Source organism: Brachycentrus maculatus, unplaced genomic scaffold (assembly GCF_059751285.1).
Source record: "Brachycentrus maculatus isolate JH-2025_06_01 unplaced genomic scaffold, ASM5975128v1 h1tg000235l, whole genome shotgun sequence".
NCBI classification, from domain to species: domain Eukaryota; kingdom Metazoa; phylum Arthropoda; class Insecta; order Trichoptera; family Brachycentridae; genus Brachycentrus; species Brachycentrus maculatus.
The window spans coordinates 675,413-687,653 of NW_028280986.1; the positions used below are offsets into that span (position 1 = coordinate 675,413).

At 29.4% G+C, this 12,241-nt stretch overlaps 1 protein-coding gene across 1 annotated transcript in view; it reads right to left on the bottom strand.

Moving 5' to 3' along the window:
* LOC148306619 (ras-related and estrogen-regulated growth inhibitor-like protein A) overlaps nucleotides 1-12,241 on the bottom strand; it is a 227,980-nt gene that overhangs the window by 50,307 nt on the left and 165,432 nt on the right. Inside the window, exon 3 of the mRNA XM_088264680.1 lies at nucleotides 8,487-8,543. Within this exon, the coding sequence (XP_088120806.1) occupies nucleotides 8,487-8,543 (57 nt within the window). The remainder of the gene's footprint in view (nucleotides 1-8,486; nucleotides 8,544-12,241) is intronic.

Genomic DNA, 12,241 nt, shown 5'->3' on the forward strand with positions numbered 1-12,241 from the left:
TGAGATAGCTACCTTAAATAACGGGTTTCTGTAATATTTGCTCTAATCAAATAATAATTTATTTATCAATTCATACAACATTTGATTTTTCGATTAAATAATTATCAAATTAATTTTTTATTCAAGAGTCTAAAATTACAGATAAACTGTATTATTAAAATAGATACCTTTATGATAACGCATGAGAAGCATCGATTGAATGGATAGATATGACATGTCTTTTAAAATGCGCTGCCTAATTTAAGACAAAAAAATAATATACATATATTATATTAAACTCAGATATCAATCAGACATTTTTTACTGAATAAATTATCGATTCAGTGTTGTTGACCTTGAACTTGAATTAATAATCTGTAATCTTCATAGGATCAATTACGATTAAATAAATACAAAAGTAAAGTTGCAATTATTCTTGTTACTAGACGTCTCATAGCCCGAAATCAATTTGCATTATTTATAAGTACATAATTGTAACTATAAAAAAACTATAAAAAAACTATAAAAAAACTATAAAAAACAACGATAGTATTAGTAGATATGTGAACGGTAAGATTCTATATCATTTCAGTGCCTCTCTGCTGTATTGTCTTCTGAACTCACTCATATCTTATGAAAACTCACAAGTCAAATCAAAGAACTAAAATAATATACCCATATAACTTCATTTCTAACTTCGAATAATTGAACTATATAAATTCATGCCTTTAGAGAGATAGCGAGTATTTTTGCCTAGAATTTTCACTCATGAATAGCAAGATATTATAGTAACTTTAAACATAAGGAGTAAATCCACTCACGAGTTGGTATAGGCTTTAAATATATATTTTTCAAAATATAGAATGTCGTTGCATATGAAATACATTAAGTTACATCAAGTTAATTGAATATTGTTACTTAATTATAAAATATGATAGACTTATTATTAAACTATAAATTTATTCCATTTAATTAAAAAAAAAACAACTAAAAGTCCGTACAAAATTGGGTTCCTGCTCGCCAGGATGAGATGGATATCTCTAGGGAGGGGAATAAGCGGGCCAGAGTTTTATAAAATGTTGGCATTTGGTCATTTATTGGGGCTATAAATATAAACCTTATAAAAATCTTTGAAGGGCCATGATAAGCGATGTTGCATCAGCCGTAGCTAATATTTCAGAGTCACTACGTTAGGTAATTAAAAAAAGTAATGTAGACTTTTACCTAAGTCATCGTAAAAAAATTAAAGCATCCGAAATAAGATGTTATGGAAATAGAAGAATGCTTAAAGCTCATTATAGAGGGATAAAATCGAATGGAAAAATTACGAGAAAAACCAAACCTATTAGAATCTATCACAACCCTCACCTAATGGTACATAGAGCTCTACATCCCATTGATGGATTGTTGTATTGATCAATTGCGTGAAGGCAATAATAAATAATAAAACCCCTATCCGCACCCCAATGATGCATAGGGCACTGCGTCATATAAACGCAGTGTTATCTTGATCGTTTACACATGAAGGAAAGGTGATCAGCCCTCCGCTTCAGGTACCAGCCTAGGGTAATAATATTGAATAAATATTACAGTGAAAAAATCACTTATATTTATTTTACCCCCCTTGGGAATCGAACCCGGGACCTCCAGAACGGTAGCCGAGCGTGCTGACCATTACACTACGGAGGCGGACAAAGACGGCTTTGGGGAGGGGGGGGAAGGCAAAGTGGGTAATATTAAATAAGTATTACAGTGAAAAATCACTTCTATATATATTTTGTATATTAAAAGAATTGTTAACTTCGTGGTATTAAACTGCTAATATAACAGTTTTTATCATTCATCGTTCACTTTGTGTAATACCACTTAAAAATACAACTTCATGGCTACCGGTTAAGTGGTAAAATGGTTTTACACAAAGTGAACGATGAATGATAAGGAGAGTATTATTTTACAATATCACAAATTTAAAAATACATTAAATATACAAAAAAGATACTACTTTTGTCTCACTGGAGCTTTAAACAAATGTGGTATAATTGCAACAAGTATACTAGTCATTAAGCTATAAAATATCATAAGTACATATATAGGAAATGATAAGAGAGAAACTGTCTTAGTTTAACAACAAGGCTCACCACAGTTTACCTCAATACATATTATGTTAGGTGTGGAGACTTAATCTCGCTAATGTAGAATGTTTACCTATTATCTCCTACGAAACCCATGTTCCTGCTGCTCTGTGCCTTCCACTACTAAACTGGTTAGCAAGTCGAAGTGAAGATAGTTCTGTATACCATAACATACAGACATACGGTCCTCCAACAGGATGCAATATGATATACAACATGAATAAGTCTTATAAAATTAAATTACTTTGTTTTAACCCATTTTTTTTATTATAATTACACTTTAACCTACCAGTTTCAACAAGAACCTTGTCATCATCAGGGTTTTTTAAATTCTAAAACATTAAACATTAAAATATTCATAATTAATTACATTCATTAATGAATGCAATTAATTAGTTTGCATTCATTAATTATTCATAATTGGATTGCATTGGATTATTATATATATTATATATATTGCATTGGATGCATAATAATAATAACATTTTGGATTTTTTATGGAGTTTTTTGGTAATGTAATTAATTATGAATGTTTCAATGTTAAAACAAAGTTATTTAATTTTATAAAGTTTATAAAATGGGCCACAAAGTATCTGCAAAAAACATTCAAGAAATGAATAAGTGTGTTTCGTAAACATGTGAACGATTTTTTTTTAAAAATAAAATTAGTAAATAAACGCAATTCTGTTATAATACTCGCATTCAAAATATTATCTATATAGTATATATAGTAATACCAGATTTTAAGAGTGTGTCCGACGTGACAGTTTACATTTAGACGAAATAATTTTTAAGAAATAAAATCCGCATTTCTCTTCTTTAAAATAGTTATTGAAAGAAATTTTTATCATTAAAATGTAACTTTGTTTTAAAATCACAATAAATATTTTATTATAACTTAATTATAATTTCTACCGGTTTGAAGGCTAACAGCTTCTTTATCGAGAAATCAGTCCTGATAAAGAAGCGGTTAGCTTCGAAACCGGTAGACATAATAATTAAGTTATAATAAAATATTTATAGTGATTTTAAAACAAAGTTACAATTAAATTAAAAAATGGAAAATCACAAAGTAAGTGCTTCAAATATGAATTATAAATTTTTATCCTTTGCAGTTTATTTTTCATTAAAATTTTAAATTCGAATTCTGCCACCGGACACCCTATACTAATATATTTGAAAAAAAAGTAAATAAATAAATAATTTAATAAAGCATTATGTATGCACAGTTTGAATTTGACAGGTTTAGGAAAATACGCGCTTCGATTATTAGAAAAAAGGTGATAAGCGTCAATATAGCTCACTTTCACCCAAAAGAGAATATTAAGATTTTACACACGCATACCTATATTCGTATTTAGCTTCATCTCAGAAATCCTGAAGAAATCAGTGTTATCTTAAGTATGAAAATACATCTCGTTCGTTAATTTCCTATTGTTAGCCAGCCCATAATTCAATTCAGATTGGAATTATGAATTCGCGTATTATTATTGTTATTATACTTATTATTGCTGTGAAATGCAAGCGAGGCATTATTCATTTGTTTATTGTGTTGGTCGAACAGTTCGGACTTGTGCTTCAGGCACAAATGCTTTTGTTATGTTATTTGGAAATAATAAAACCAACCATTTCTTCCAGTTCTATTATATTACATGTTATTAAAGATTAGCGCATCGTTATTGCTATTTTTATCATTTATATTAATTGCATAACAAATAAATTCAGGTGCCTCAACTTGAGATGAAACATGTTTCATTTCTCCTTTTTTTTATGAAAGAAGATGGAAGATCCCAACACAATATTATTTTGTTATTAAAAAAAAGAGAAATATTTGTGATTTAATTATTTACACAAATATTTCAATTTCATACTATTTCTGTGAGCCTAAGCAACTCATTAATAGAAATAGGTATAAAATTGCGGTAGAGGGGTTTGAACCGAGAAACTCTGAGTCCACGACACTAACTACGAGACAATTGGTGAATGCTTTTATATTCAATGGCTGAAATATAAAAATAAAGTATATGAGCGAATTCTACTTGTAAAACAAATAAAGGCACTAAATGTCGAGCCTACTTTTAGCTTAAAATACGCCAAAAAGGAGTACAAAAATGACATTTTTCAAGGTCTGACTAAAATAATATACGTATTCAGGCGTCTTCCAGTATGTAAAACAATTCGGGAAGGGTCTTGCATACATTTAAAAAGTACAAGAGCCTCTGCTAAATAAAAAGCTTACTCAAATCAAGCATAGATAATGCCACAAACTCACACATGAAGCGACGTGTAAATTATATGATACATATATTGTATATATGTACATATGTATGAGTTCAAATAAATTTAAGATCATTTTTAATTTTACATATGCATGTAGTATGTCATGTAACTTCGTCAACCCATATTCGCACCCAATGGCGCATAGGGAACTGCATCGCATAGAAATAGTTCTATCATGATCGTTAAATAAATGAAGGAAAGGTGATCATCCCGCGCTTCAGATACCAGTAAGGTAATATTAAATAAATATTAGTCTAAAAAATCAGTTATATTTATTTCGACCCTCTTGGGAATCGAACCCAGTGCGGTAGAACGTGCCGACCACTACACTACGCAGGCGGATTAACGATGGTAGAATTATTTACGTACTCATATTTGAATATGTTTCGACAACTCATAACGTTTGAGGTCTTCCGGTTAACCCTAGACCTTAACCCCTTCACGCACGAAACGGTAAAAGCCGTCATCCGACTGTCAGGAGTGAAGAAAGTATTCACAAAGTACGTAAATAAATATTATATGTGCCTCTACTTATCCCCAGCGGCAAATTAACTCAATCGACTCGTCTAACGGCTTATAATTTTACTTCGTTTCCAGCATACCAAGTTTTAAATAAAAAACGGCTGTTTTATATCGGAGTAATTTGTTTGATGACGTTTTTTTTAAGTTTTTAATTGGTTAAATTCCTGTCAATTTAGCCACTTTATAGTTACCATAAATTATATAAAAATTATCGTCGCTAGATTAAATTAAATTATATTTTAATTATTGTGTCGTTATTAATTAATTCAAATTTTACTGTCTGTTTCATTTTTGTACTAAAATACTTTTTACTATCCATTATTTATTTTTTACTATTTTACACATTTTAAAATCACTTTTTTTAATCTATTTTATTTTTCGTGCTTAAATCACTTTTAACTCACTGTTACGTTTTATTTAAATCGCGTTTAACTATTTGTTTATTATAAAATGATTTTACTCTTATTTAAATGATGTTTCAGATGTAACATAACAAATTTCTTTCAAATTCATCTACGTTATCAGTCTATAATTAGCTGATGACAACAGCTATGATTATTTATGTATTTTGAAATGTTTTTAATATTTTTTAACGAAATAAATAAAGTGAATATATATTTTAATGGAATATACATAAGTCAAGAATAAACAAAGGGTTGGTAAAGAAAAGGATATTAATTATCACACTATAATCACAAAAATAACATCAATATAATCAAGCATCAATATGAATGAAAGAGTTCTCTCCATACGTAGAAAAATGAAACACATAATCCATAAACTATTGTACAGATAGGTAGAGATATATGTTATATTATAATTGGAAGTCTCGTCATAATAAGGTTTGATTTGGGTTTTCAAATCAATAGTTTTGAGGTTTTCATAATTTTTTATTTTTATTTTATTTATTTATTTCATTGATGAAAAACATAACTGCAAATAACAAAAATGTACCTTATCTTAGTTTTCTTGTACCAAGGGCACTTTTACAAAATTCATTTATAAAATTATAATATGAGAAAATTATTTATACAATCAAATACGACATAGCTGAATGGTGAAATCTATTTCAGATATCGCTCACTCCTTTCAAGAACGTCATAAATCAAAAATCGTCAATTTTTAGCTGTGCATGTTTTCGTAATGCCCAGAAAATGTACTATATCCCAGCAAAAGTATCATATTTTTAACTTAATATTTACCCGCTTCAGGGCAGAAAGTGTTGTTTTTGCATTTTGAAGTAAAGGTACTGTTTAAATATTTTTCAAATGGAGAAAAAACCTTCAGGTTTTACCAAAAAAGATCTGTTGCACAGTAAAAAGTTCAATAAGTGGCTTGATATTTATTTTTAATACATTGTATTATATTTTTAAACTCTAAAAACGTTCTCCCGTAAAATCAAGTTTTTTGATTTATGACGTTCTTGAAAGGAGTGAGTGATATGCCCACTTCACTAAAGTTTCCTTTTCAAATAACTTTATAGATAACGGAAGCAGGTTGTACAACTTTATGGCATAATAATCATAGTTTTGACCCAAAGAGGTATGTGTTAGATTTAAATTTGACAAATTTCGGATATAGGGGTGAGGACAACCCATATTAACCCAAAACAAAATTAATATTTGCTTTTAAAGGCAATTGTGAATACGCGCATAACAATGGCAGTTAGTGAGATAATGGCGCTTTATTATCAGCGTTGTTAAACCAGCGCCCGCGGTCCAGCACACGGAGAATGGAGAAATTTCCTATAATATTCGCAGCAGCAATAAAGATGATTTTTATAATAAGGTCAGTGAGAAATGAGTGGAAAATGCAAACGCCCAGGAAAGACTTGCGCCGCTAATTGTGAACAGTAACAATACAGAAAGATTACTAATCTATGATTTACGTAACTTGCGCTACAAGCGACTTGTAAGTAGGGGTCAAATTGGAAATTAAATGAGAAATTTCACAACATTAAGCTGATGTTTGATACACAGTTATGATAATAATTAACTAACATAACAAGCGAACGATTTAATTATGTTATTGATATTTTCTTTCCATACTTAGAAATAACATAATTCTTAATTTATTCCTCTTCTATCCAAATTGCTAGGCTCTGGAATGAATTACCTCTTCATGTAAAAAATGCACTTTCATTTAAAAAATACACCAAAAATCACCTTTTATTTTTATTTTAACCTGTCCGGGAGTATGGACGTAAATGGACGTCAGTGCGAATTTTCCTTAAAGGAGTATCGACGTTAATGAACGTCGAAGTCCGTCTGTCAGTTAGTATGATGTAATTTGTATAGCAATGACATATGTGGATATTTGTGTGTAATTTTGTCATAATTGAAAAATATTTCGAATCGGTGTTTTTTTTATTAAATTATTTTAACATATTTTTTATCTTCATAATACATTCATTGCAAGATTTTTTTTAAAGAACACACTCCCCAGAGAAAGTCAGAAAAAAATGTAATCCAGATTTGTGAACAAGTATTTAGACACTCTAAATATGTTGTAAATATTATTCCATTTTATGGGTTGGATACAAAATTAAGGTATGGTGTTTGAAATACATTTTTAATTTTATTTTTAAAAAAAGTATTAATTTCCATGAATAATATAATAATAAAATCCTTATCCACACCCCAATGGTGCATAGGGCACTGCATCTTATAATCGCTGTGTTATCTTGATCGTTTTTACACATGAAGGAAAGGTAATCAGCCCTTCGCATTAGGTACCAGTCCAGGGTAATATTGAATTAATATTTCAGTGAAAAAAATCACTTATATTTATTTGACCCACCCTGAGAATCGAACCCGGGACCTCCAGAACGGTAGCCGAGCGTGCTGACCATTACACTACGGAGGCGGAGTAAAATCTAATTCATCGTCAGGTTTTGTTAAGCGGTAATATTGAATATGTTGAAAGAAATATGGATTAAAAATTCAATATTCTTAAAAAGTAAATACGATGTGTATTTGTTCACGTTACAAGTTGGGTAAGCCCCGGATAATTCGTGACTCATTAATAAATGAGTAGCATTTATAACGATAATACGTAATACGTTAAGCTCTCGTTACATTCAATGATCTATTACGTAATCTCGTGAGACGTCAGATTTGAGATATTTCATTTACTAATTAATTAACCCCACTGTATTCGATACAATTAATTAATTATTTATTTAAACATGTAACATACATAAATCATATGGTATATAATATTCTAGATAAGTTATTTCCATCATACATTTTGGGACATGAGGTAAAGGTTAACAATACTGAAAAATAAAAATACTTTGTATTTTGATCCACTCACATTTTTATTTACCAACTAGTTTCGGCAACAACCTGTTGCCCTCTTCAGGGTTTAATTTATTACTAAACGGTTTAGTCATAAAGTAAACCCTGAAGAGGGCAACAGGTTGTTGCCGAAACTAGTTGGTTAGTAAAAATGTGAGTGGATCAAAACACAAAGTATTTTTGTTTCTCGAAATAATATATGAATATGATCCACAAAGTTAATGCTTCCAATATTCAAAACGAAAAATATATTATTTAAAATATTACGACTTACCGCCAGTCGAGCAGTACTCTCCTATATATCTCTTGGTGAGGTAGCGGACCGTCACGGCTGAAAGAGAAAACAAACCATCTATTAATGAGGCACAATTCTGCAATTATAACCGGGAGAATAATGGCTTATTGAGTAGACGCAATTTATGGCCAGCGCTAAAGTGAGGTTAGGTGGTCCTTCTTCGTCCGCCCGAGAACTGATTCAGCGAGAAGATTAATAATAATTACTTTCAGACTGATTAATTACATGAATTAATATGAAAAACGGTGGACAGCATCATCGCTGATGATGTTCAAGTTGTCGTTAATTATTAAATAAAGACATAACTTATAATTACAGCTTGTGACAGCAATTTGCATGGGTGAAGAAGATTGATGAATCGGGCTGTTTATATTAATAAATAAATAAAATGAGTAAACATACTATTGTTATAAGGGTATTGGACACAGAGCAGATGTATACTCAACTTTAAAAATATCCTTGATGCCTGCGAATAATTTTAAGCATGCGGTGGTTTCGTTTCGTGAGACTCACACTCAAATGTTTCAATTAAGGATAAACAGTATTTTTTTATTATATATATATATATTTATATATATATATATATATATATATATATATATATATATATATATATATATATATATATATATATATATATATGTATATATATATATATATATACATATATATATATATATATATATATATATATATATATATATATATAAATGTATATTTATAAATATAATATATATATATATATATATATATATATATATATATATATATATATATATATATATATATATATATATATATATATATATACGAGTTTTATTTCATTTTTAATTAATGTTTTACGTAGCAAATACCACTATTTCTTAAAATCTACTGTGACACGTGTTTCGATGAATTCCGCATCATTTTCAAACACTGTATTTGAATGCTGCGGAATGATCCAAATGATGCGAAATGCATCGAAACACGTGTCACAGTATATTTTAAGAAATAGTGTTATTTGCTAAGTAAAACAATTATTAAAAATGGATAGATTTTACCACAAAGTGACTGCCGAGTCAATTAATGAGAAAAGAGTTTTATTTCATTACACACAACTAGTTTCGAAAACTACAGACATTTTCATCAACAGGAAAATATATATACCAAAATAAAATATAGAAATTTTACATCACGTCTTTGGGTACAGCATCTAGTTACCATAAAATGACACCGACAAATTTTCGTGTAATTTAAATATCCACGACGCTTTCTACGCACTAAATCATTCGGTACGTGTATGTTACACTATCTTCCACATTATTTAATAAGTGTTATAAATCTCCCAGTGTGTGATACAGTCACGCTGAAGGTATGGAAGTCGAGAGATCTTTACCAGACGTGAAGGAATGCTATGCACGACGCACGACATGCACCCCATACGAGGATGCGTGGAGCGTAGGTACGACAAACTATGAACATACTGGTCATATGTCAATAGTAAGTAGTAATACAGATAAGATTATAACACATTTCACACCAATCCGACTCTACGTCAGAGTTTATAGGTTCGATTCCGTTCAACCACAACTTAAGGGTGAGATCTCAAGCTCACATATTCATAATGCGACCGGCTGCGCGAGAAGCCGGATGTGCCTCTGCACACATTTTTTTTTCAAATAATTAGATTATTTTTAGATTACATATTTAGTTTTTTAAATCTTTCAATTACCTTTCAATAATTCTCATCCTTAGGTTTGTCGAGTGTCCGAAGAAAGTTAGTAGAATTTTGTTTATATTTTTCAGGACTTTTTTTTAAACGAAAAGGCCCAGAACTTACTTCATATCAAGCTTTTTACTAAAAAAATAGTTCATTATAATACCATATTTGATCATTTTGACGAATCATATAAATAAAGATTGTAATTAGGTACGTAAGCACAAAAATTGTTTCTTTTAATTTGATTATAATTTTTAAAAAAAAAAGGTGAATTTTGAATTTAAAAAAAAAAAAGACAAAAGGTGCCGAAACGCCGTTCCACCACGTTACATGAAAAAAACCCTGATGTTTTGTATTGTTTATTTCTATTTAAATAGTGTTCATATTAAAAACAAAAGATTTCATGTTTTGAGACGTTCATATTTTGATTGATTATAATATTTTTGTATAACGGACTTTCGGCTTTAACAGACACCCCCTCCCCAGAATTAGTCCATCATATCGAGGTTTAACTGTACTAATAAATATTGCATTTTACATAAATAATTCAAATCTGATATAACTGAAGGTACACAGACATGATGCTATTTGCGGAGTTGGCATTTATCACGGAAGATGTCCGTCGGGAAGAGGTATATCAATCGTTTAATTTATTTATAGATAGCGAACTAGTTGTGTAGTTACGAGATCTAACACGACGGGACAAGTGTAGAGCACTTTAGTATTTGAAATGTGGACTTGTTTATTTATGTGCTATATTCTATCAATGTTTCAATGTAATACATGCTTACGAATGCAATTCGCAAATCATGACCTGGAATACGTAAAGAAAAATTAAATACATTATTTGCCTCCAATATCATAAATTTCGCATTAAACAATTTGCAATTAACACGAAATTTCAGTTTTGTAGGTTTAAGGCAAAAATAGTTTTTTTTCATCAACGGTTTGACTTTGCAAGAAAAGTCAATAAAAAATAAGCTTCTTCTAAATTTAACCCCATACACTAAAAATTATATTCTTTTCAACCCGTTTCATTGTGTTTAACGGAAATTTCCAGTAAAAATAAGTTGAAGTAAAAGTTATGGAAAAAAATCCATAATGTCTGTACGTTTACCATGCTTTCATTTTTAAAAAATATCACTTTAACGATTGGTTTTTATTATATTATATGTGCAAATAATTGCAATTCATTTTACTTTTCTCGACCAATATAAAATAATACCGTTTTATTGATTTAAACTTCATGTACAGAAAAGAAATACATATGTACATTGGCTAAAAATTGCTAAAAATTCTTATTATCAATTTTTTTTAACCATTTGATAGTGACGAATAAGCGAGATACCTACGCTAAAAAATGAAAAAAAGGCAAAATAACAGATCAAAAACTAATGACATTACAGGGATACGTCATTTGTCTTTTTCCGTTATGTTAAAAATGGATGTTTATATCTTTTTACATATATATATTTTTATCTTTATCTCTAGTAGAATAGATCTTATAGAAGGCTTATTTTTATTTTACCAGATCCCAGGAGATCAAGAGAGGTTTCTCATTCTACTGCGTCATTCAATGTCTTGCACTTCATATTATTTTAATTATGTGTCCAGTTAGAATCTGAAGAAGTCACCTGTCTTAGAAATATTCCTCTAATAGCTGCATTACCACTTTCTCCGTCAATTATTGCAATTATCCAGCATGAAGAATTCTGATAATCAAGGCTATTTAATTGACATAATTTGTTTATTGAAAAGCAAACATGAAAACTAAGATGTTTTAAATTTTTATATTTTTTTTGCTGTATTTCTACTCTTGCTTGTTTTGTTTGATTTTTTTATAAAATACTACAATGTAGTAACACAAAATTTGACTCAGAATTGCATTTGCAGATTAATCAAGCTGGAATATCATTATTGTTATTTTATTAAACTTGTATTTGTAATTAAATATTCAATAATTTATTTAATTGGTGTTGAAATCATTTAATTGTTCTGATTTTCATTTCTTCTTTATTTTTACAAATACAAAAAC